This window comes from Pelmatolapia mariae, linkage group LG16_19, assembly GCF_036321145.2.
Source record: "Pelmatolapia mariae isolate MD_Pm_ZW linkage group LG16_19, Pm_UMD_F_2, whole genome shotgun sequence".
In the NCBI taxonomy this organism is placed as follows: Eukaryota; Metazoa; Chordata; class Actinopteri; order Cichliformes; family Cichlidae; genus Pelmatolapia; species Pelmatolapia mariae.
The window spans coordinates 27265616-27292912 of record NC_086241.1 but is presented as its reverse complement, the minus strand read 5'-3'; the positions used below and the strand labels follow the sequence as shown (position 1 = coordinate 27292912).

General features: G+C 37.6%; 1 protein-coding gene across 1 annotated transcript; it reads right to left on the bottom strand.

The window, feature by feature from the left end:
• On the bottom strand, positions 1–26138 carry rnf17 (ring finger protein 17). The gene is made up of 37 exons (XM_063497581.1): positions 26072–26138; positions 24572–24684; positions 24071–24168; positions 23305–23383; positions 22904–22993; positions 22327–22430; positions 21554–21722; positions 21307–21383; positions 18071–18354; positions 17858–17947; positions 17542–17700; positions 16437–16608; positions 16102–16243; positions 15584–15774; positions 15318–15447; positions 14911–15073; positions 13710–13825; positions 13137–13254; positions 12920–13037; positions 11386–11637; positions 9865–10012; positions 9414–9526; positions 8932–9022; positions 8682–8803; positions 8214–8265; positions 7987–8098; positions 7506–7669; positions 4606–4725; positions 4288–4368; positions 4073–4195; positions 3933–3989; positions 3670–3780; positions 3416–3539; positions 2218–2353; positions 1443–1629; positions 437–563; positions 1–48 (listed from the first exon to the last, which is right to left on the bottom strand). The coding sequence occupies exons 1-36, from the start codon at positions 26136–26138 to the stop codon at positions 468–470; spliced, it is 4569 nt and encodes a 1522-aa protein (XP_063353651.1). The 3' UTR covers positions 1–48; positions 437–467.
• Between the last annotated feature and the right edge of the window lie 1159 nt (positions 26139–27297).

The window sequence follows — 27297 nt, the reverse complement described above, 5'->3', positions numbered from 1 at the left end:
ACCAGAAGATCACAAAACCTGAACTGAAAACAAACTGAGCCAGGAAGCCTGAAAAAGATGATAAATTTATTATTAGCTTGCTGTTCTGTTTATTAATAGCAAGCTACTATTAAGTCACTTAAATATACAGCTCTAAAGATTTTGCTGGTTACTTTTATTTCTTTGCAACATTTAGTATCTGATCCTGTTTGACTTTAGAGCCACAACAAAACGTTGAATCACAATTCTCCACAACACATTTAAACAGCATTGGTTCATCAGCCACAGTCTAATGGGGTCTGTATTTAACTGTGTCCTGTGGAACTGGATGCTACTCACTCTCTTTGGTAGAGTTAAGAATGACTGTGGACAACTCGAATCATACAGATGCAGACATTTCAGAAAGCATTCTTTCTAAAGAAATTTTGGTGCTTGAAATAAAATGCTAAAAACTTACCTGAACAGTGTTTGGAGGGTGTCTTTCCACTTTACTCAAGTTCCGCCAGTCCTTTGTTCACCAGAGGCAGATGGACCAACTCTCCATCTTCGCTGAACAGCAGCACTGTGAGCTCTGGTTCTTGAACCTAAACAGAGGAGGACAGTGAGATACTGACTGGAAGCAAAAACAAAAACATTCTCAGGCTGTGAAACCAAAGATTTGACAGTATAAAGAGTGCAACACAGGACTTATTCTGCCTGATTTGAAGTTATTAGGTAGTCTTGTTTACAAACACATTTATTATTTATTAGTTACACAATGGCAGTGCCCGTTGGTGGATCCCTTAAGTCAAAATTTATGGTAAAGATTCATTAAGATGCTGGAAACCAACACATTTGGCACCATATCAACATGATGGGAGCTAGCCCTATTCTACAGTGGTAAACGAAATACTTTTAGCTTTTTGAATTGTGAGGATTTGTGCATTCAGAACATATAAAACTGCAGCTTGATGTCCTTGAAGACAACGAGGCACTATTTTCACGGCCTCTTTGTCTTTGACTGAATCATTAACCTGTTTTGTTACATATAACTCCAGGGCTTGGCAGAGAATAACTATGATCACCATATTTTAGTTTTCTTCTGTATGAAAAGTGAATTACTGATATTACATTTGCTCTTTACCTTTATATTTAAACGTATGTTGTTTGTATTTACAAGAAAATCAGAAGTGCCACGCAGAATAAAAGGGCCATGAAGGCAGTAAATAGGACTGCTAGTAAAAACTGACTTAAGGAAAGCAGGTTTCCATCTGCTGAGAAAACATTTTCAGCAAGGACATTTATCATGTTTGTTGTGTTATCTTGGAGCTCACAGTTAAAGATAACACAGCTAGTTTAGTTTAGTACTGTTTCCAAAAACCTATCATGGTACATTTTTAATGACATTTCTTTAATAAGTGAAACATATGTCTTTTGACTGTAATTTCTTAGTTTTAAAAACAGTTATGTTGTGTGTTTCATACCACAACAGAAGCTGTGATGTTTTTGTGTAACAGGTCGATCATTTCCATTGCAGCCTTCATGCTCCATTTGGGGCTGTAGGGCAGCACATTTTCCTCCCTTGTGACACTCGGAGCTTTGAAGCCAGCAACTTTGACTTTTAGTGCCCTACATGGAAACTCCAGCAGCTCAGCTGGCATTTGGCGCAGCCTGTCAGGAAGCAACAGATTATGAGAACGCCACTCAACACATCCGCATGTCCACATCATCTGTTTATCAGTAGATAAACCCCATTCAGGGTGGGTCTCAAAGAAATTCAAAGTTAAACAAACAGCAGCTTAAGACTGGAGCCTACATTAAAAGCCAGGATATCTTTTTCTTATCTGGCTTCACTTACACCAACATCAGCAGTCAGGCTAAGCGGTCACATGATGGTGTTTATCAACTGGATTAAGTCACCCTAGGGTTTCTCAAACTAGCTGTGAGTGTGTTCACATAAAACAGAAAGCAATGGCAGCATATGCTCAAAACTCTACTTGCTGATTAATTAGTTACCATGATGATTTACCCAGTAAGTGAACCACCTATGTAATACTGAAAACCCAGTTTAACCCAGTGATTCTGTGTCAGCATTGTCACCAGAAGATATATCCCTCTCACTTCTTCTCCACGCTTTTCTCTACGACAAGCCACAAATTTAATGCCCATAAAGTTTTCCAACACTTGGTCTGTAAAATGTTTGTAGATAAACTCATAGTTTTCAGAGGAAGTGTGCTAGTAGGATGATAAGATTCATACTTGCTGGTAGGTAGAGTGTCATCAGAGCCAAAATCGACGTGTTGTACCAGGAGCGTGACAGGTTCTGCACTGATGAACTTCATCAACCTGGCTCGATAGTACTTTCCATCACTGTACTCAGCGAGACATGGACCACCTGGAAACCACAGAGCATTGGGAGGCCCCAACTTATTGAGTCTTGCACAGAATCATCTGCGACTTGGTGACTGCTTGTCATCCGGTAAAAAGCAACATTATTCCTTGCTTTAAGTCATCTTCAGTGTGTGAACAGATACATGAATAAAGGAGGGAGAGGAGGGGGAAATCAAGCATATCACTGAAACACGAAAAGCCACATTAACATTTAATAAAATGCTACATGTATGGTAAACATTACGTATATTTCCAAAGATGGGGACCATCAAGTACAAATACTTTGTTATTGTACTTAAGATGTAGAATTTTCAAGTATCTGTACTTAACTGGAGTATTTCTTTTTCTGACAACCTTTTACTTTTTTTAGACAAGTCTCTCTTCTTAAAACTCTACATTTTCAAAATGGGTACATTACTAACTCATTAAGGTTTGTTATTTTCTGTGACTGCACATCTTGACAATTCTAATAGATTTGAATCTAAATGAAGGAAACATTAACACATCCTACTGGTGTATCCATCACTGTTGCCTTCTGTCAGTGAAGAAAGAGACAAAAATCATACGATTTATACATCATTGACAGCACTAAACTCAGAGGTTAAAATCAGCCCTAATGAGCTACAACAGAGTTTTTGGTGTTGAAGTCCACAAGTTGTGGTCATGGTCAGCATCTAGCTAATGCACATAAAGAGTGTAGGACTTATTTTAGGTGACAAGTAATTTCAATATTTTGACATTTCTAAAGGGGTCAGAATACCCTCTGCATTGGTCACGTTGCGCACTTCTGCAACATCATCACACAGTCACTAATATTTATGCCCACCATTAAGGCACAGGAAGCTGCTGCAGTATTCTCCTGAACAATAGGTGTCGCTGCTTAGACAGCACTGCCACATAATCACTATTACAGGAAGGTAAGTCAAAACTGGAGGCAAAGACTTTGCAGTGTGAATGAATCTCCACATCTGCTTAAGTAAAGAATATCTGTTCATTTCAGATATATCTCAATGATGTTACTTGCTTAAATCTTTTAAATCTGTGTCTGGATAAAGTGAAACATTACCCTCGGGGAAGTTGCTAAGTCGTGGCAGCGTGTCAATGTTTCTATTGATTCTGGTCAAAGCTTCATCTAGAGACTCTCCGTTAACCTTTACATCAGCCGTTCCTTCCAAAGGCCACAGGAAGAGCTGCAGGGGAAACAGAACAATCTCTTAATTAATAATAATAACATTATTCTTATCCGCTTTGTTTATTATAAACATTTTTTATATGACAACAGGAATTATGTATATAATTTATAATGTAGAGAGTAGCTACCTCATTGGGGGTACACATATGCTTGACCACAACTTTAAAGTGCTCTCCCTCCTGTGGCAAGTTCGGATAGGTAAAGGACCCCAGCATTAGCTCCTCTGGGTCTCTCAAACCCTGAAAACACATCATCATTATTGGTCCTTTACCCCATCTGTAATATTATAGGTCTAATAATATCAATGAAAATTGCCCACAGGTACAAGAGAAGATGACCTTGATGGTGAGATCAGCCAAATTTACACATTTCTTCAGTCTTATTATAATACCTCAGTGTTAATATCCCAGTCGTCAAAGACGGGGGCAGTAGGCATCACTGTGAGGCGCTGCAGAGAAGCACACATACTCCTGAGTAAATTACTGGCATTGCTTAATTTTGGAAAAAACAGAGTCTATCACACACAGAGACCTTATCTGGCGACACAGTCCGATCCATGGAGGCATGTTCATGTTGGCAGAGGATCCTGCTGAGGCTCAAACCATCTATGAAGAGCTCAACAGTGACAGGTCCTCTTGGATCAGCTGGCAGCTCCTACCACACGAAAACAAATGCACCCAAGGGATCATATACATATAATTGTCCACATATGTTTTATATACAATGACTCATCTGTGCATTTTTACCACAACGTTCATATCCACACTGCGGTTTAGTAACACCTCTCTCATCAAGGCCACTGCATCCTGCTGCCATTTACCACCAACCTGAAGAAACAGAGGCGCAAAAGTAGAATTATTTCACTTTGATTCTATTGTATTCCAGAAAAACATTCATTAGCCTGTCATTTTAGAAACTATAACTTGCTTTATGGAGGAGGTAATCTTCTTCTGCTGCTCTTCAGGGATAAACATTTATTCCATCAGCAGAGTCTTTTTTTTTTTTTCTTTTTTTTTTTAATAAATAAAAGATGGATGGAGTGACAGACACAATCTCTTCCTTACAGGGTTGATGCCAAGCAGCTGGCAGGTCATGGAGAGCTGAGGTACATCGTCACACAGGAGGATGGGGTACACATGAACCACCGGGATGTTCTCCACCAGACCATAATCGACATACTGCACCTGGTAATATAAACATGAACAAAAGTTGTATTAACGTACCATCAAATGAATGTTTTAAATGTTATATGCAGTTTAGCATATAATATTGGCAGTGTTGGGAAGGTTACTTTTAAAATGTATTCCACTACAGATTACAGAATACATGCCCCAAAATGTATTCTGTAACGTATTCCGTTACGTTACTCAATGAGAGTAACGTATTCTGAATACTTTGGATTACTTAATATATTATCATGCTTTTTACAACTACGTGAATGTACTATTGCTGTGTGATTTATTACTGTTGCTGAAGGTCCGCGGCTCCGAACCGTAGTAAAAGGACCTCTGGCTAATACGTCGGGTTCGTGTCGGGCTCGTAGCCGAAAAATAGCTTTACTTTGTTGTGTGGGTCAACTTTGCTTGCGAGAGACAGAGAGAGGCGTTGAAAGGCTGCTCCAACGGAACTTATTGTTTTCGGAGGAAAACACGAACACAGTGTACAGTCGAGTCTTAATAGCTTACTTACAACTGGGCTCGTTAGGCTCTCTTCTTGGCTGCAGTGGTTATTATTATATTTACATGCTTCCATCTCCCGTTTTTGCTCGGTGACAGCTCGTACTTTTCCTTTTTCTCCCTCCCTCGCTCACAGACACATAACGTGTATGGCAGTCTATTCTCCCTGCAGCACGGACTACACTGCCCAGGAGGCTACATTCTTTAGGGCTATGCCTGTAGCATTCTGCCTATTAGCTTAGCACAACAACAACAACAACAAAAAGGCGCTCTCTCACCCAGGAAACACACAGTCAGAGAGAGAGAGAGAGAGAGAGAGAGAGAGAGCGCGTTGCCCTGTAACCATGGCAACCGTAACGCTGCTGCCTGGAACAACAGAACGTAGCTGTCAAACAAAATCCAAACAGTCCTGACCCGCGACAATATGAAACTGGAAAGTACCGCCGTGTAATCCATTTATTTTAACAAAGTAACTGTATTCTAAATACCACCTTTTTAAACGGTAACTGTAACGGAATACAGTTACTCATATTTTGTATTTTAAATACGTAACGGCGGTACATGTATTCCATTACTCCCCAACACTGAATATTGGTAAATGGACTGGTTCTTATATAGCGCTTTTCTACTCTGAGGACTCAAAGCACTTTATACAACTTGTTCATTCACCCAATCATACCCATTCACACAAGCACTTTTCTAAGTTGTCAGTGCTACTAGTGCTGGGCGATATGACGATATATATCGTGTGGACGATAGAAAAGTGTCTATCGTGCCATTTGTCTTCTATCGTTTCTATCGTTTCTAACCCGAATTTTACAAATTATTACATAAAATATATCATTAACCCTTTACAACCGGTCAGAGCAGGCACACTCCGTTTTCCCTAACTATTTTTAAATCCCTGTAGAACTGTAACCACGTAAGGTAGCGCAATAATGTTTTTTTTTTTTGCATATGAAACCGTAGGGGTTGTACTTACATCTTATTCCATTAGCTTGTCCTAAGTCACGGTTTTCTTCCACATATAGCTTTGCAAAAATTGCATAAAAAGCACTTCCAGCAACAAAAACATAATATTCCAGACTTGCAGCAACAAAAACATAATATTCCAGAAACACGCTTTGCCGATCCGATCAGCTGTTCATAACACTTCCTAGTTGGAATATAAGTCAGCGCAACTATCGCATGTCCACCATTACCTGTCCGAAACCGGAAGTGACGTCACTTTCGCGGAAAATGTAGTTTTTTAAGCTTCAAAGTCTGTTGGTGTTTTTAAAAGTCATGTTTGACTTTATGCTCTTCTGTATCGTTTCTGGGATGCTTAGAAGTCAAATTACACTGTTGGAAATAGTTTATTTTGATGCACATGCTGTTTTTTTGCAAATTTGCATTTATTTATTTTCATTTATATATAAAAATTTGTGTATCTCAAAAATAAAACTATGAAGACACTCAAAATAAATAAATGTAAAGATAAGCTCTGGCGGACTTGGTTCTATGGTAGGTCTTAAAGGGTTAAATAGCCTGTGCAAATATATTAGTGTTGTCTTCTCACTATACATACTCTGAACTTTATGCAAGAGAAAATAAAGTATAAAAAAATGATATTTTTCGCAAAGAAACTGTCTTGTGGTTTTGCAACATGGTGCTGCTTTACATGCACCCGGATTTGCGACATACTTTACAGTAACTCAAAACAAAGACTGCACCCTCTCCACTCGCTGTTTACAGACTGCATACTTTCCAGATGACCACAGGTCAGGTGGTATATCGTGATATATATCGTTATCGTGATATAAAATAATTCATATCGTGATAAATATTTTTTCCATATCGCCCAGCACTAAGTGCTACCTAACTAACATTCATACACATTCGCTCTCCGATGCATGCATCGGAGAGCAACCTGGGGTTGGTATCTTCCCAAGGATATTTGGCATGGAGACTGGAGCAGACTGGGATCGAACCAACAACCTTCCAGTTAGTGACCCGCTCTACTACCTGAGCTACAGCTGCCATTGATGACATATTGTAGTTGGAATATCAGAGATTATTCCATCAAGTGTAACTATTGATGGTAATACTAAATAAGCAATATATATTACTTTTTATATCACTAAAGCTAAAAATACAGTCAATTTATACTCAGTATCTTACAGAAATCTATCCATTGTCTGGCCTAGCAACCATTGTCTTGGTTTTAGCTTTTCTCTTGTTTAAATGCAAAATGCATTTACTTTAAAAGCACTCAAGGAAATAAAAAAACAAACAAAAAAAAAACGGACCTTAACATGCCCTCCCAGCACTTCCAGCAGCTGTCCTCGGTACCACAACATGTCAGGTCCAATGACAGCACAGCCCAAGACTGACTTCCAGGTGTAGGGCTTCTGTCTGGGCAATGCCTTCATGCTCTGCTGAATCCTCTCCTTAAGCTGCTCCAGCTGATAACCTGACAGTTGACAAAATATACTTTAACTTTCACTTTAGACAGGTACACTTAATCAACCTAATACAATAGAACAGATACAAACAGCAGCACTTTCCAGGCCTATTAATGACTATTAATGACTGTTTTTAACAACAGGACTGTTCTTAAGGTCCAGCCCTGACAGCTAACTTTGACAGTTACTTCTCCTTAAAGCATATGCAGCGCAGTTAATATATTTTAAGCCCAATTTCCTTTCTATGATAAGATGTAAGCTATGCAAGTATGTAGAGGTAAAAAATAATAATAAATAAATAAAAATGGCGTGATCTTTTGTGTACCTGCATTTTGTGTTCTCACATAAATGAGACCGTCCTCTCCAACAGCAGAAATGCTTATCTGAATGTGACCAAGACATGGCAGCTCTGGGGGTTGGTACAATGAAGTCTTTACCTGCATAAACAGACACACACAAATATTGGCTTGGAGAATTATTATGAACCATATTATCATTAATGACATTTTTGTCTATTTTTATAACACAAAATCTTGGTGTGTGCATAATCACCTTCTCAGCTGTCATAATGGAGCGAGGGGCTGGTTTTGGAGGCATGTGACCACTGACAGTGGATGACTGGAAGGGGAAGGAAATAACAGGAACAGATGGGCAACTGGTTTCTGTCTCACTCTTGTTTTGTACCTCTCTCACTGTAGATGGTGGATCCATGTCTTTGGGTTGCTGAACATTAATATTGCTGCAACATGGCAAAGCCACAAACAAAAGACAGGATAAACATTAGAAACGTTTGCTTAAACTGCAATATCAACTAGTGGTTATAAAAAATGAATAAATAAATGAATAAACTCTGCTGTGTCGGGTTTTCTTATATTTACATTATTTCTGATGTTTTGCAATGTCTACCAGAAGTACAGGGATTCAGAAGAGGTTAAGAGAGATTATTTGGAGAAGGAGAATAAGCCTGTGCACACCAACACACCTGACCCCGCAATGTATGTGGAACATGCACTCACACACCTTGGTTTTCTTTGCCTGAGCGCGAGGCCTTCACTAACCAGAAAGTCTGCAATGCTGATAAACTCTCCCATTCTATTGGAGCAGAACAAAGTGACAGGTACTGGACGCTCATCTGTTAACTCCTTGAAAATGAGAAAGAAGTAGAGAGAAACACACTTTGAAAAGCAGAAAAACAAACAACCCCCCCACCCCCAAAAAAACAGGCAAAAATCAAAGTAGAAAGAAACTGGGCGATAAAAGACAGGAAGACCTTGATCGTCATAACAGCCGAGGCTCCTGTCAAGTAGTAGGAGAATGAGTCACAGGCTGTATTTGTCCAGGTAGATCGGCCTCCCGCGGGCCTAAAAGGGACAAAGAGTAAATAAAAAGTAAAAGTGAGAAAGAAACTCAAACTGGAGTACACCTTTTATCCAAACCAGAGTACTGAAACTGTATGGCAGCAAAATCAAGCTGTCACATTATAGTAAAACTAATGGGTACACATCTATATACACCATCACAAAACTGTAACAGCACATTAACTGATTAAAAACTTAAAAAAAAAAAAAAATCAGAGGTTTACTGGTTAACATAACTACTATGATTATTACTACTACTACTACTACTGTCAAATTGTCATACTGTGACATTACATTTAAATTAAACAACCTGGCCCTACTTCTTATTGGCAAATATATTATACATGTGTCCTTGTTTGTAATTAAACTCTGTGAGTGTCTGTGTGTGCGTAACCTGATGTCGTTAAGAGTGCACTCAAGTGCTAGGGAGCCAATCAAGGAAGATGGCAACGGTCGCAGGTTACTGACATCGATCTTTATCATCTTTCCGTGATCGCACAGTCTCACCTGGTACCAGCCAGCAAAGACATAATCAGTGTTGATAATACTATAATTATGCATTTAAAGAGAAATTCTAGTATGTCTGGACAGCTGTTATGAATCAATGGTTTGACCTCATTTTGCACCCCTAGAGGTAACAGAAAAAGTCATGCATAATGTAAATCAGAGCAGTCCTACAACCTTCCCATTAAAAGAAAAAAAAAAATCTTTATTATCTGAACATGCAGTTTGTTGGATTTAAAAAAAAGATTATTTACATGTAACACTGACTTTCAGTGCCGTTTAACTCTTGGATTAAAAGAAAATAGTTTGATGATGCTTTTTGGGAGCAACACTTGTTTTACCTCTGCACTGTCGCTAGATGTGACGTCAGAGCATATCTGTGCTCTCTCCCAAACTCCATTAAAGAGTGCAGCACAGTACATGTCTGCCTTCCATTCCACATCCTGGGGCTCTATTCGTGTATACTCCTGCTTTACCAGTTCGCATATCCTGAAAAAACAAGCAACATAACAGTATATCTAACACCAAAGAGGTGTCAGGACCTCATTAACAACTGTAGAGTAACTTTATGAATTTACAACATAAAGTGCCTTGAGGCCCAACACCTGTTCTTTTTTCCTCCACACAGTTTCCTCAAATTTTTTAAAAACATGCTGCACACAATGGCAAGATATGTCAATTTTTCTATTAATATTAATTCTATTAATTTTCTATTTATATCTGTCAACTATTTGAAAATCAACTTGGTTGTGCAAAAATAGTATTACATCTTTAGTGTTTTTCATACATCCAACTAAAGAAATGGAACAAACGATGTGTTTTGGCTGCTACTATAAAAGTTCTGATACAATTTAAAATTAATTATTTGCTTTTCATGCCTTGAGTTGGGCATTTTTTTAATGCTTGAATGATTCAGAGATCAGTTTTAAGTGACTTAAGCAAAAAACATTCCAATGAAAATGATAAGGTACAAAGAGTGGACTGGAGAACTATCACCCAAGACCACTTAAAAATGACAAGAATGTCTGGAAGTAAAATGGAAAGAAACAAGAAGAGGGTCAAAACATTTACACAGTATTATATTATGGGAGTACCAACCAACTGCTTAATATGTTGTGATTCGTGTGTTAGTTCTCAATAAGAAGAGGGAGGAAAAAACAAAACAAAACAAAAAAACCCCAGTTCAGTTCTTAACTTGCATTTCAAGTCAGCCAGCCAACCTATCATACAATAAAACAGCTAAATCTAATTAATCTACAACCTAAATTACTTGTCAAGATACTAATTGGCTCAGCCTAGATCTAGACTTAAATCTAGGGGTGACCGCGCTTTTGCCCTGGTTGCACCTAATCTGTGGAACAACCTTCCCATTGCTATCCATGCGTCAGACTCCATTTTATCTTTTAAATCCCATTTAAAAACTCACTTATTCAACATAGCTTTTCCATCTAGTTAGTGTCCCTATTTTATATTTGGTTCAATATTTTATTTATATACTTTATCTTTTAGCTATATCTGTTCTTAGTAACTTTGTTCTTATATTCCCTTTTATTGCTGTATAATTAGTGCCCTCAACCTGATGACATATGTGGTACTTTGTTTTATTTAATCATGTCTTAATTTTCCTGTTTTTATTGTAAAGCACTTTGGTGTACCGCTGGTTTTTTAAATGTGCTATACAAATAAAGTTGTATTGTATTGTACTAATAACTGCTAACAGGACTAAGTAGTAAAGAATAAGCATTTTGAGTATGAGTATAGAAAAGTACAGATAATTCTTGGATGAATGACCTATCTGTATAAATATTTCATTCAAGAAAATGATATAATCATAATGACTGTCTTGCTTTTTAAAAGCTGACCTTTTGAGCTGAGAGTCATACTGGGCGAAGCGGACATAGAAGCTGCTTGGAGAGTTGACATGGCAGACTCTCACTTTCAGGTCTTTGAGTTGGGCAGGGAGCTTCAGCTGAGGCTCAATTGGGTCCTCTTTTTGGTTTCCAGTGATTATTTGGTCTGGGACATCAACTAGCCCTGTTGCTAATCCAACCTCAAGTGGAGGGTCCCATATGGCTGAATCATCACCAGAGGGCCTGGCATTGTTAGGGTTCAGGCTACATCAGAAGGGATGTAAGTGGACAGTCAAAGAAGAAAATTAAGTGAACTGGAAACAATGTACATTAAATTGGCAGAAAGGTGCAATGATTGATTGTAAGGAACAAAACAAAGAACACCCCCCCCCCCCCCCCCCCCCCCCCCCAAAAAAAAAAATATAAATAAAGAGGTACAACAAGCACAAGATACATTAAATTCTTAAAGTTAGAGCATGAAAAATACTGCATCATTTGACTGTAGACTGCAGTTAACTGAGTTCTGTTTTCTTACCCCTCCAAACTCAAGGACATAATCCTAGCTACGGTGGCTGCTGTTCATCTTTAGTGAATGTAGAATGTCGGTCCCCTGTTTACCTCACATCTGCCAATATGTGTTCATGTCTATTTACTGTGGGGGAGGCTATAAAACTTTGTGAGAAGAGCCTGGTGTGAGTCAACGAGCCTGTGCAGCTCACCTCTGTCCAATAACGGCAATACTGAGGTGAGTTGCTGAGGATATCCTGAACTCTAGCAAAGAACTGTAACGTTTACTTATGGTTTTAGCCGGAGTTACTGAAACTTTCTTTGAACTTGATCTAACGTTGTTGGACTGAAAGCAAATAAACTCTAATGCGGTGTGAGAATGTAATGAAATTGTTATCAGATGAGAAGTGTGACCTTTAACTTGCATAATGTTAGCTTCTAACCAGCTATAGTTATACCTCATTGTCAGTTGCACAGAGATAGGAGAGACATGTTTATTCTGCTGACATGAAGTAATTGAGACAATATCAGGAATAAATTTGCATATTTATGGAACTTTTCCGACATTAGGTCATGAGATGAGGCTAGAGGTGAGGAGGAAGAGGATAACCTTATATCCAGATACTGGTAACGTCTCTTTTCCTTTGCATTTTCACTTCTTTGGTAAGGGCGCCCCTTCTCAGATGGTAAAACATAGATCCCTCATATCTCTAATTAAAATCTGCTTCCACGGCAAGTGAATGTCTACAAGCTCTCTTTTTCTCTGCCTTTGGCGTGCTATGTGGCTGGTCTGTAGCCACATACATGAGCCATGATTAGGGGCAATGGTGATGTCCATCTAAGCCACTGTATTCAAGATTAGGGTTAACATGGCAGCTTCGACTACCCAGTACCCATTTTTAATTGATTAATTCTAAGTTTACAATCATTTCATTATGATCAATTTGTTGGAAACATTTACCCACTAATCAAATGAATGCCCTTATTTATCATGAACACTTTCTATTGCAAGTTCTATATCAAACTTGGGAGAACTAACCTCTCTTTGAAGCAGGCCAGCTCCTCTTTGACCAGCAGTTCAGCAATGTTGGTTAGTGGCTCATTCACTTCACCTTGAAACAGTTTGACTGGGAGAGGCTCAGACTTAGGGCCTTGTCCTGGAAGGGGCATACACACAACAAAAGACGACATAAATGGCTTTTTTTGTGTGCTATGTTTACAGAGGAACTTATGTTTTACACTTCAATTAACAGTACCTGTAGCTATAATAGTAACCAGTTTTTGGTTGGCTAGGCTGATGAATCTGTTAGTACACGCATCGGTCCAAGACTCTCCATCCACAGGAATCACATCAGACAAACAGCAGTTGATTGCCTGCACACAGGAAGTCATTTCCTGATGACTTAAACCAACGCTATTCAGAATTTTAACACAATATAAACAAATACACGTACATTTTCATTTTATGATAAAATATTAAACAAAATGCCAAAATAAGGTGGCAAATACACCAGACCAGCCCACCCAAAGCGCTTTGAGGGTCTCAAAAAGCGCTATATAAATGCAATCCATTATTATTATTATAACTAAACTCTATATGTGGGAAACACTGATAACTTTCAACCTTATCAAGGAATGAGCACACACCCTCATGTTGGACCATTTTAATTGAACTGAACTGGAGTCAGAAATGAACACATTTTACTGGATGATCTTTAGGTATATTACTTTTGTTCACAACTTACAGATACTGTAGATTCTGTTTACATGCAATAAATTCCGATAATGAAGAATAAAACAAAACAAAACATAAAATTCTGTGCTCTCACCCTTGCAGGAAGGGCAAAGAACTCATCTTTGATCTTCCTCAAGTCGCTGACTGACAGGATTTTCCTATTGCCAAAGTCAACAAACTGTACCTCCACTTTTCTTCCCCCTGGATGCCCTACACAGACGCACACAGACAAACAGTTACATTAGTGTACAGCAAAAAAAAAATTTGTTTTGCTGAACAAAGGTTTAAGAGAAGGTTGAAGATTAAGTGGAAAAAAAAAATTATGTATGAAGAAATATCTTCATGAGAAAACCATGACTCTGCTAGTCGATAACAAGTATTTGCAGCCTGAAAAATTGCCATGGCAATCTGCTAACAACCAAAGAATCACAAGTCTTTGGTGCAGCATTTCCTATGTAACTAATTTGCGTCAGCAAGAGCCAGAAACCACTGCCAGCCATTTTCCCTTAGCAACCGATGCTTAGATCACATCCAATGTGAGATAAATCTTGAGTCATTTTTGCATGATGTTACATGGCAAACCCCAATACCAACAGCCTTTAATGAAAACCCACAACCTCGACAGCCTTAACTAGTAGCATGCACACTTATAATCATTTTCTGTTAATGTTTCTGTTGTTTTAACAAAGCCAAATACTTACTGCCTCAACCGAACAGTTCCAAAGTTTTAACCTAGCCTAAATTAACTCCAGTCGAGGATGAGAACCACAGAATTTTTTTTGTTTTGCTAACAAAAATGCTGCTGCTGTTAAATAAACCAGTGTTTCTGATTAACATTCAGTTGTCATTTTTTTTTAAAACTTGTAACAGTGCATGTTTTAACTATGCAGCTGTTTAACAAATTATGAAAAATAGAAAATGTAGATTTAGCACCATCTTATCTGTTCAGCTGCTTTTCAAACACTTATGTCCACTAATTACAGATTACAAAAGCCCAAATAATTTAATGCTGTGTGGGACCGGGTTTAGCATGATTTTCTGCCGTTTTGCTTGTACAGCTGAGAAGAGGGATATAAACTTATTGGTCTCTCTCTTCTCTTACCAACTGTGTGCTAATGCAACCTGCAATCTAGCAGGTGGACTATGGAAGCAACACAGTAATATCAAATGAGATATTGGGAAAATTACTACTTCCTACTACATTATTATATCAGACCAATAAGAAGTGCTAAATAGGTATGGTAAACAGGTAAAAACATTTATTCAATCCTTGACATGCTCACCCACACACTTACCTATCACCTGAGCTCTGTACCACAGCTTATCATCTAAACGGGCAACACAGGATTGTCCAATCACAGGGCAGTAGATGCTGAGCTTGTCTTCTTCAAGCAATGCAAGATCATTGTAGAACTCTTGAAGCTTGGCTGAGAGCAACATGAACTCCATGTTGTCAACCTGGTGGCGATGTTGGAAGATCGATTCAGTTAACCAATAAGTGTGGGAAAAATTCAAAATGCTATCTCTCTCTCTCTCTCTCTGTTTAAAAAAATAATAATAATAAAAAAAAAAGTATGTGTATATATATATATTTTTTTTTTGACACAATGCAACTTGTGTATATTTTGTATTTAAATTCTATTGCTGGCATCTGACATTAGTTGGAGGATATTACATATTTATTCATGTTCATGTGTAGTACCAGGTTGATGTAGAAGTTAGCAGGGTTGTTGATATGGGACACCATAGCACTGATCTCGCTGTTAATCTTGGGATATACAGGAGGGTAGTACAGCAGAGGCTTCCTGCTCAGTGTCACTGGAGAATAAAACCTATGAGCAGTTTTGGGGGGGAACATAGACAAGTTTAGGCCATTTTGGTGACAGAGCTTCAAAATAAATTTTATTCAGTCCTAATGAATAAGATTTAATTCTTATGGGTTTGGGTTATTTGGACATTTATGGGTACCTGGCTACTTCAATGAAAACAAGATACTCTCTGATAGAGATGAATACACTGGAGCTGAACTGTTCCATGGGAGCTTTCCGCAGGTCTACCAACAAAGACTCTCGGTCCTGACCCAAAGGCCGCATCTCCACTGCTGCAGAGCCAACCACACTGCGGAATTCAACCTGTGCCTCTTTACTCCAGCCCTTTGTCTGTGCGCACACGCACAAACACACACACACACACACACACACACAGATAATATTTATCCACAATAAAAAATACAACTAACATTTCAAGAAGCAATGAAAAACTAGTATCATCTTTCACTGGGAATAGAACTTTAATAATAAAAACTCACTGTTTTCCTTCATTAGAAATATCTCATAAAAAGGATATTTAGGTTCTTTCTTGTGCTTTCTGAAATACTGGCACGTGAAACTTAAAAAAAAAAAGGAGCTTTTACTATATCGACCTTCCAAGAAAGTATTCTTCAAAATACAAATTCTATATCCGTCTATACATTTCCGCAGTCTTACCACATCATAAGGCACCAGGTCCTTGAGTGAACATCTGATGACCATTGGGGCAAAGTGAGCCAAGTCAATTTTTACGGCTCTACCCACTTTTCTCAGCTGGTTGTTCACAGCACTCAGTGAAGCCTCAGTAGCCCCGTCTTCACTGGTAAATTCATCCAAACAATACAGAATTAACTAAAGCTAAGAACAGAAAACTTCAAACATAGTATACTTATGTGCCACCTCTCTGATGAAAAAGAAATGAATAACACACAGAGTCAAAATAATCTTCTACAATGTCCCAATTTCTTGGGGGAATTGGGGTTCTACGTTTACTGCAGTGCGTGTGCGTGTACCTATTTATGGTGATGCTTTTTGTGAGTCCATGATCAAGGAAGAAAACTCGTATACTAGCCAGCTGGGTGACTGCACAGGTTTTCACAGGCTCTAAAGAGCCTTTCTGCAAGACTTCGACCACTCTAGCCCGACACCAGTCGCCCTCGTTCCACTTTACAAAGATCAAGGATTCTGCAGAGAAACAGTAAATCAAAGAAAACAATCAAACACGACGATGTCTATAGCCATTCTGAATTAAAAGTATGGCTTGATGCATTCTCAGTATATGGAAAACTCAAGCATAATCAAAAAGGGAACAAGGAAGCAAGATAAAAAAATATTGAAAGCTGCCAGTACAACCCTTCTGCCTACTAGTAGGTGCATTGATGGCATAAATTTGAAAATCCTAGGTGACTTCCTTGAGTTATCACATGCAGATGACCTCTGACCTTGAGGTCGAACTAACTGAGATTTGAACTCATCCAAGATTTTTAATAGATGCACTAATGGTATCAATTTGAAAATCCAATGTTGCCTCGTTCTCAAATTTTCTCCCAGCTGTTCACTCTCCTGGCAGGATGACGACATTAGTCTTTTACCACTGAAGTATAATAAAATGATTTGCAATGTATTTTTCTCCACCCAATATCAAACCAATAGTAATTAGTTCACAAATTACAAAATTCCTAAATTATTGAATATCCCCTTTTCATTAACTGTCAAGTCATTTTTATTCTTATAGTACAAACATTTTCCAAGGAAGCACAATTAAATTCAATACCACTTTGTTACCTTAACTCATTAACAGTTTACGGAACAATTTACATTATCTAGCTTTGATTAAAAAGTATTCTCATGATCCATTCACTTCATAAATCCTGACACACTGCTCTCTCCTATATAAGCTCCACACTACTGTCTGAGCTTATATTGTTGTTGTTTGCACTAAGGCACGTAAAATGGCATTGTGATAGAAAAACAATATGACATTCTTATATCGTGTAAAAAAATTTATACTGCTATTATTACAAACGCTATAATATAGCACAGCTCAAATGCAGAATATGTTTAAACTGAAATGTAAAATTTTCACACAAACCAAAGTGCACACACACATACACAAACCTGTTTCCACTGTGTCCTTTACAGTGAAGCTGCAACCATCTCCACTGCAGAGTTGGTTGATTTTGTCTGAAAGGATCTCACTTTCTCTCCTCTCAGCCACAGACTGGACATAGAACTGACTTGGATTCACAATGTGGGTTACCACCACCCACTGTGTGACTGCTAAAAACAGACAACAAATTTAGAGCATGTACCAGTTAATTTTAAATGATGTGTGGTAGGACAACTGTTTTTTGCTGGTTGACATTATGCTTATTGATCTACTTATATTGACTTTATCTTTATAACAATATAACACTATATAACAATTCCTTACCACTTCTCTTAGTAGCAGAGAACTGATGTTTTCTTCTCCTGTTAATTCTTAGTTTGTCACTGGCCAGTTCAGGCCCAGTTGGAGGGAGGGCTACAGGAAATATTTAAAAATAGATTAAAGCTTCTCTTTTGCCTCTATTTTAAGATTCTATTTGGCTCAAACATCATTTAAGAAAATCAATGTAAAGAATGTATTAACAACAAAGCAACACACCTTGTCCCTCATCTAAAAAGTCCTCAATAATCACATCTGGGCTTCCAAGGTCTGAAGTTGAGCTATGGCAAGAAAAGTTGAACCTGCAACGAGATCTTGGGCTTGGAGAGGAGCCTCGTGATGATGGACTGTTAGCTCTTGGACTCTGCTGGCGCTGCTTTGGTGGGGCGTGGATTTTGTCACTGCGTGGAATACAGCTGCTGTTTCTGCCATCTGGACGTTTCAAGTGAGACTTTCTACCAAACCTGCCTGGCTGGTAGTTTTTGGGTGGGGACTGAGCCAGGCTACAACAAATGTCACAAGTTAACATGCCTTCAAAAATTAAAGGCAATACAGATGGCACCAGTAGTGCACTGAAAACTTTTACAACAGAACAATCACATATTTCAACACAATCCTATAGTAGCACACTACCATCCCTTTAATAATACATTGTGCCGCAAATAAAACTCTCAGAGCATTACTACAGTAATGCTTTGCTTTCAAACAGCCAGATTTTCATGTAGGTTTTTAAGTATTCAGCAGTAGTTCTCCAGGCTTTCTGAAGGTTTTTCACAGGTTTTCTTTGAACATTGTCCACTCTTTGCTTATTTTCAGCCCAGTCATTCTACTTGCCCATTTTCAGGGTAAGTTTTTTGCTTGAGCAACTTAACATTAAACCCATGAATCAACCATTTAAAAGATAAAATGAAAAAAAAGAAAGGGAAAAAAAAGCACCTAACTAAAGAGAGATGAACCAGCGTTGTGTCCATACATAACAGATAGCAGTTAGCAAAGAACCGATTTGAAGTTGTATCTTTAGGGACTTTGTTACCTGTTGAATAATTGTGTATTTCTTTAACTGAATCTATGAAAAGAAATGCCAAAGATAACAAGGCAAGCCCTAAAATGCTATTATTGTAAAAATACTATACTACAACTTGGCATGTACCAGGTTGTAGTATAGTATGTTCTATGCATCACTGGAGGGACCAAGACCTACGTGAGACCTTAGGAAAAAAAAAAGTGTACAGCAGATGAACAGTATCTGAAAGTCATGTCCTTATAAAATAGGAAAAAAAAAATCCAGCAATGATTTGAAAAAGGACTGGAGAGTGGCATCTAGGCTTCCAGTTCACCCATCTACTGTTCACCAAGGACTCATCAAAAATGGTCTCAGTTGAAGTGTGGGTGTCAAGAAGCATTTTTTAAGTAAAGGAAACGGAGAAAAGGCTGGGGTATGCCAAATTAACCAAAAACTGGACAGAAAATCAGCGGCAACAGGTCTATTATAAATGCCACCATCACGTAATAACATTGGGAAAGCTTCTGATTGGCATTTATCAGCATAACAATAACCCTAAACACATTGCCAGTGTGGAAAAGAATACCTTTCAGCCCACCACGAATGAGTGATGAATTTGGCCTCACCAGAGGCAGAATGGACAGAAAGTGGAAGTAAGGCAGACAAAATCCAAAGAAGAGCTTTGGATGTCTTTCCAGAAGCCCGAAGAACTATTCCTGAAGACTACTTAAAGGTATAACCAGAAAGCTTAATAAATCTCTGCAACCATTTCCCCATTTTTTCCCTAATAAAAATATTTTTAAAAGATGAAGGGTGACTTAAGACTTGCACAGTATTGTGCAAGTCTTAAGTTAGTTAGTACAAGACCATTAGCTGTAATTAATGCATATTCTGCATTAGTGCTGGGCGATATGACGATATATATCGTGTGGACGATAGAAAAGTGTCTATCGTGCCATTTGTCTTCTATCGTTTCTATCGTTTCTAGCCCGAATTTTACAAATTATTACATAAAATATATCATTAACCCTTTACAACCGGCCGGAGCAGGCACACTCCGTTTTGCCTAACTATTTTTAAATCCCTGTAGAACTGTAACCACGTAAGGTAGCGCAATAATGGGTTTTTTTGCATATGAAACCGTAAGAGTTGTACTTACATCTTATTCCATTAGCTTGCCCTAGGTCACGGTTTTCTTCCACATATAGCTTTGCAAAAATTGCATAAAAAGCACTTCCAGCAACAAAAACATAATATTCCAGACTTGCAGCAACAAAAACATAATATTCCAGAAACAGGCTTTGCCGATCCAATCAGCTGTTCATAACACTTCTTAGTTTGTATATAAGTCAGCCCCAACTCTCGCATGTCCGCCATTACCTGCCCGAAACCGGAAGTGACGTCATTTTCACGGAAAATGTAGTTTTTTAAGCTTCAAAGCCTATGTTGGTGTTTTTAAAAGTCATGTTTGACTTTATGTTCTTCTGTATCGTTTCTGGGATGCTTAGAAGTCAAATTACACTGTTGTAAATAGTTTATTTTGATGCACATGCTGTGTTTTTGCAAATTTGCATTTATTTATTTTTATTTTTCCTGTAGTATATAAAAAATTGTGTGTCTCAAAAATAAAACTAAGAAGACACACAAAATAAATAAATGTAAAGATAAGCTCTGGCGGACTTGGTTCTATGATAGGTCTTAAAGGGTTAAATAGCCTGTGCAAATATATTAGTGTTGTCTTCTCACTATAAATACTCTTAACAAGAGAAAATAAAGTATTAAAAAATGATATTTTTCGCAAAGAAACTCTGTCTTGTGGTTTTGCAACATGGTGCTGCTTTACGTGCACCCGGATTTGCGACATGCTTTACAGTAATTCAAAACAAAGACTGCACCCTCTCCACTCGCTGTTTAAAGACTGCATACTTTCCAGATGACCACAGGTCAGGTGGTATATCGTGATATATATCGTTATCGTGATATAAAATAATTCATATCGTGATAAATATTTTTTCCATATCGCCCAGCACTATTCTGCATATAGAAGTCTATGGCACAATACTTTTCTCAACTGCTCAAACAAACAAACAAAAAAGGTAAGACAAATCTTAAATCACTTGAAAGGGAATAATGAATACAAGGGGAAATCTATAAGGGATAAATTAAACACTCACTCTTTTGGGTCGCTGACTTCCATCTTCAAGGACAATGCTAAATTCCCATTCAGACACTCTAACTGGAAAACACAGCTACAACACATACATAGATATCCCAGTTTTAAAATATGTAGAAATAAAAGTATATCACTCATGCACTCAGACTCCCGCACTTTCCCGCACACGTTATTGTTACTATTTTAATATGTCAATATACTATTGGGAAGACAGTAAAGAACTTGTTTCATGTATAAAGTGTTCTATATATGTCCCCTACAAACCAAACAATAACAAACCTCATTCCAGTCCCCATGGTAATGCATTTCATATCAATCAACTGGTCATCCACTGGAGCCTGCAGTGTCTCTAATACCTATTATTCAAAGAGAAGCAGCATATTTCAGAATTCACTATATTGTCTTCTTTCCTATAAATTATTAAAGCAGCAGGTGAAGTCACATCAATTTGTTACAAATTTTACAGAATTTGACATATACTGTGTGAGGAGGAATCTGTCAGGATGTATGTAAGAATAACAAACACCTTATCTAGTATGCAGTACTGCTCCAAAAAGGGGACACGGCGCACTTTTCTGGCCATCTGCATGGCAATCTCCAATGCCTTTATTCGCTCCTGGATGTGGCGCACTGCTGCTTGGCTGGATGAGAATTTTGTCTCCAGTTTTGTCAGCTGGCTCATCTGTGCGTCTTTCCTGTTTTGGGGGGAGGGGAGGGGAGGGGGGGCAATTCAGCTGTTTTACTTTCTTAACAGTTCCTTGATTTGATTTTAAAAGAAGAAACAATTTAAAGCAAGTAAAAACAACAACAAAAAAAACAAAAACAAAAAAGAACCCATCTACTATTGTTAGTTTCATATCATCCGATAAACCACAGACAAAAACTCCCGACCCCATCTAAACCCCAACCTGCACCTTGTGTCAGGCAACCTCAATAGGTCACATGATAGAGTGGGAGAAGGTCTTCGCAGTGGTTTTGTCTGAAACCTCTGGTGGTAGTGACCCACACCTTTTTTCACCCCTTGGCTAATGTGACAATGCAACAATCATTTCATAAAGGACAACCCTAAATAAGATTTTAATATCTGGTACTCTCTACCTTTTGATTATAAAACTAAAGAAGTTTCTTGGATGAAAAACCTTCAAAAAGACAAAAAATAATAATTTTCTTTTTAAAGAAGTCCAGTCTCCTTCTCTTCAAGCTCTTAAGAAACTGATAAACCACTTTTCCAAAGGTGAACACAGGATATCATTACAAAGCCTTTCTACTGAACTACATTTTGAGACTTAACATCCATACCAGTTTTGAACAGCATGTAAAGCCTTGTCTGCAGCTTGCTTGATCTCCATCTCCAGCCGAGCTACCTCTCTCTTCACTTGTTCTTCCAGACCAGTCGTCAGTGTCTGCACAAATGAAAAACATTTATTTGCAAATCCAACAACAGTCTCAAAGAACATTTTTTGTATTATAATTAATATTATGTTAAATAACATAAACAGTTAGTGATAATATTCTACAACATGTGTTCAGGTTGTTTTTATCTTTTTGTACGACACTGTTAAAATATAAAGGCGGTGTATAAAAGATAAAAAACACAATTTGCCTAAGTTATCATTCAAAGACTTGGGAGCAACACGTAACCCACAAAATCAATGTTAAGGACCTATTGCTAATAAACCTTATTAGTTATGATTTGCTCTATCAGTTGTGAGCTTTTAAGCATTACATTTGTTTTTTCCTTTTTTTGGGGGGGGCTTTTGCAACTGTCAACTATGAAATCAGTTTCAGGTGTGGTATATAAGAAAGGGATTTTTGGATGTTTCCATTTAAGACAGCTTCCACTTTTAAAAAGACAAGTATGGAATGCAGCTTTTACCTCATGGATGTGCACAAGCTGGGCAAGAGTTTCTGCAGCCTGAGCCAATGCCTCATCTACAGTCTTCTGAATCCTCTCAATATCAGCTTGCTAGAAAAAAACAGCATCAGAAATCTTACTTCAACAATTATTAAATATTTACCAGTCATTCGTGGTTAGTACTAAAAGCATGTACTAATGAGAATAAGTCAAACATTTATGCCAGTAACCTGAGAAAGAAACATGTAGTGCTATGCTTAAATGTCATCTCACATAACATGCTGGAATAAATATGTATGTCACAGTCAATGTGTTAATGCAGTGTGCTAAGTAATTTGAAAATTTACAGACATGTTTGACATTAACAGCATGTGGTGTGAAAACAACTTTCATTCCCCACTACTAACCTCACCCAAACTTACCTGCTCCATATCAGAGCTGACATGAGTGTCTGTGGATGGTGATCCCTTGTTCTTTTTGCGGTTCTTTGATTTGTCACATCTGAGGTTTAAGAAGAGAAATACCAGAAAATCTATCATAACAAGAGTACGCAGAGAGCTCAACTTCATATTTTATGATGTTGTTTTTACAAAATGATGACATCAGCCTTTTATGGCATCATTGTGATGTTGTATTGAAAAAAAAAAAGTGTTGTACAGCTCTCTCATATAATACAGTATATTACTCAATATAGTTTCTTCTGTCAAACACTCAGCCAACCTAGGTACTTATGTCACCTAAGGCCTAGTATATTGTTGTGAAATGTGAAGATGATCTATTAAAAACTGTGGGTAATATAAAGTTTTTACTGATTTTCACATTTGGTGTGCCCTTCACCTGATTTTCACCAAAATAAATCAGCTTGAACTGGTATTGATATCTACCATCACACAAAATTTGAAAATAATATCCTGAAAACTGTGGGAGCTAGGCTACTAACAACCAGACAAACAAACTGAACTGACAACATACTCGCTCCCTTCAGGGGGAGAATAAAGACTCTCTAATGATACTGTAAAATCTATGGCACATTCATTACATGAAGAGGAGGCAAAGTTCTTAACAGCACTGAATTTCCCGGAGGAACCCACCCGAGGGATTAATAAAGTTTAATCTAATCTAATCTAATCTAGCATTTAACTTCTGATACAGCAGTGGGTTAGCTCAATAGTCAGAGATGCATGTTACCTTTTCATCTTATTCATTTTAGTAGTGTAGATAAGGCCTATGATTCTGCTCTCTTCCTGCAGACCATACACTCGCCCTTCGGGAAGAGTGGACTCAACCTGTAGGGAGGATCAATTTGATAACTTACAATCACCCTTTGACTTTCTCTGCAATGAAGAACTTTGATGCAAAACCACATCAATAGCAACTGTTGCTGATTTACCTTGAAAAAAAATAAAATAAAAGAAAAAGCTACTTTCGGTCTGTTCGAACACAATGTGTGTTATGTAAAACTACTAAAATATCCAGTGACCTTACAACAAACATGTGTTTCTAGCATTTCTTGCACATCTACACCTACCCTTAAGGAAAGACAAACTAATCATTTCACATTTATACGTGAAGTGCTTTACAAACTAATAAGCCACTAATTTAGTAATCTATGATGAAAGTGATCCTTTTAAATTTGCTACTGTCAACAACTGAGTTGTGGCCTCCACTGAATGGAAAGACAATTTATACCTCACAATCCGGACATCTGATGACACTGTCACATTCAAGAGACTGCAGGCAAAATGTGCAATAGATGTGGCCACATAAAAGCACACGAGGGAGATTGCCAGGGATATCATCCTCTGAAAAAACAACAACAACAACAACAAAAAAAAAAAAGAGGATAAACTTTGTTTTTTTTTCCCTTGAACTTTGATCTTAAAAACATACATTATCAAAATACAGATATACATATTTTATCATAACAAAGTGTTATCACTGGTTGAATACATTAGTCTGTAATTTACCCAAATTTAGCTTAGTTGTTCTGGACACAGTACTTCAAAAATTAATGAAACAGGAAACATTGTAGTTAAGTTTTTTAAGACAACGTTTAGCTAAATGACATGCAACTAATCCAGAGGTTAAATATGGATAACTGCAGCTGATTTATGACCTAAAACTTTGTACTGATCTAAATGAAGCAAGAATATCCTTCATTCATTTAGAATTATTCTGTGCCCGTGTATGTACAAATTCCTGTATGATATGTCTGATCACCAAGGGAAGGGGGGAAAAGGCCTGGCTAGGACACACCAACACTTGTAACGTGATCTGGGAGTAATACCAATTTTGACAAACTACGTGTGATCGACTAAGACACATACCGAAATATATTTAAAAATCTGATATATCAGCTGATTTTCTTTTTCTGTCAGCTCTGCTCAGCAGGTTGTTGTACTTGTGACATTACACTAGTACAACAACTAGTGTGGCCCTTTTCAACAAAGTTCGAACAAAATTCCGTTGCGGATACAAATTTTGGTGACGTGAAGTTATTTATGGGCAACGTAGGTCGATTATGACACGTGAAACAACAGCAAATGGAGAGTGAAACCTCGCATTGAATATAAAATCAAACGAATATTATGTATAATAAACAGTTTTTTTAAAAAACATAGAAGCTGTATGTGTGACGATGTTCGTGCAAAGTTTCATTGAGCTTGCCCCACCTTACTAAGGGGGAGATAAGATATATTCATTCACAGGTTATGACCACTACAGTAATGAAATATTGCCAACAGGATTGCAAAGTGCCATCTGGTGGACAAGCTATGCAACACCAACAGTCATAGCATATTTGAAGGGTGTTTCTGTACCGGTTTCTATACCGGTTTTTATAACGCCATATGGAAAACGTAACTACGAACTTTAACTTATTAAAATTTAAAATTTGAGACATGTTTTTCTCTTGTCCCAATTAAAACATTTTTTATGGGCTCGGTCAATATACTTGACAATTTTAGTTCTTCCTTAGGTCGCTACATGACAGAAGAATACACATTCTGAAAAATTCATAAGTTTGCGGTTAGCTGTTTTCGGCAAAGTTTGATATGAACATATTTGCATAATTAGCTAACTTAGCTAACTGATACAGCTGCTAGCTAGCGAACAGAAGTAAGTTATACCGTCATGTGAGTCGGTATAACGGCGTGTTAAATTGTAAGAAAAACATTTGAAACCCCCTACCAGGAAGCGTGAAGACCTCACCACATAACTTGCAAATTGCAGCGCTGTGGTTTTCGCCTCTGTCCATCCTTGTCGAACTGCCTTCCCTAAACTGATTTATCGAGAAGGTTCTCCAGTTTTTCTTTGTCACGTGACGGCGCAGGTGCGTTTACTGCCCAGGCATGTTCATTGAGTCGTTGAGTGATGAAACACTTTTATTTACAGAACCGTTATTAATTTACTGCATTGCTTTAATGCTCTGTTGCGTCAATATCCATTATATAAGACAGGCAGTCACTTTTTAGAGTCATATAGTGTAAATATAAAATAACAACAATAAAAATAATAATAATAAAAAACAATTACAAAGAAGCAAAAAGATAGCCAAAAGTAATTGCTAAATAGCTGAAACTTCAATTTTCTTCAAATCATTAGCAGTAAAACAAACCTAGTGCTAAACTTCCTGCCAAATTTTTGTAAAACTATCTACTTAACCTTATTGTTCCAAGCCTGGGTCAAAATTACCTTACAAGTTCACATAGATTCTAGGAAAACCACTGAACAAGTTGATTAAGTAAATATTTATAAAAACTGTATAATTTTGTGAAATCAAATCTAAACCATAGCTGAGAAAATAAGGCTGAAAAATTGAGTCCTGATTTTGTACACTTTTTTGTGAACACTTGGGGGCACCAAAGATTAAGGCAGAGTCGTAACGGACGAGTTGGAAAAATATATTCTTGTGTTTGCGCAGATACACTCTTTGACATTCTTTCTTCTTCTTATCTAAAGTAATTTAAAAAGACTGATTATGGAGTGAACATTTGCATTTCACCCTTGTGAATATCTCCATAGATCTGCTCTTATCCCTTTAGTCATCCCTCTAGGTTAAACATTACAGGTAAGTGTGTGTCATAGGTGGCAACATTGTGGAGATTTTTCGCTTAATTATAAGGACAAATGCTTGTGTTAAAAAAATTGCACTGATTTAACGTCTTCACTCTGGTAAAGCAAAAAATAATAATAATATTATATTAAAATAATATGAATTAATTACGTGTAGGCTTAAAATTTCTGGTTTATCAAATGCCACTGGGCAGACTCTATTCTTCCTCTCCTGTCTTGTCTTTCTTAGTGAAGTTACCTCATCATCTCCCATCTCTGGTGTGTATGGATGTTTTGAAAAATGCTTAAATACCCACTGGAAGCTCAGATGTGTTTCATAGGTCTGAATGTACAAACTGCAT

Bases quoted from the DNA above. Each gene is read 5' to 3' on its own strand.
- rnf17 (XM_063497581.1), bottom strand. From the start codon at position 26,138: ATGGACAGAGGCGAAAACCACAGCGCTGCAATTTGCAAGTTATGTGGT. The intron at 15,775-16,101 runs GTAAGACTGCGG...GTGTGCGCACAG, and splicing joins ACCTGGTGCCTTATGATGTG to ACAAAGGGCTGGAGTAAAGA. The intron at 4,726-7,505 runs GTCCGTTTTTTT...TTATATTACCAG, and splicing joins TGCTGGGAGGGCATGTTAAG to GTGCAGTATGTCGATTATGG.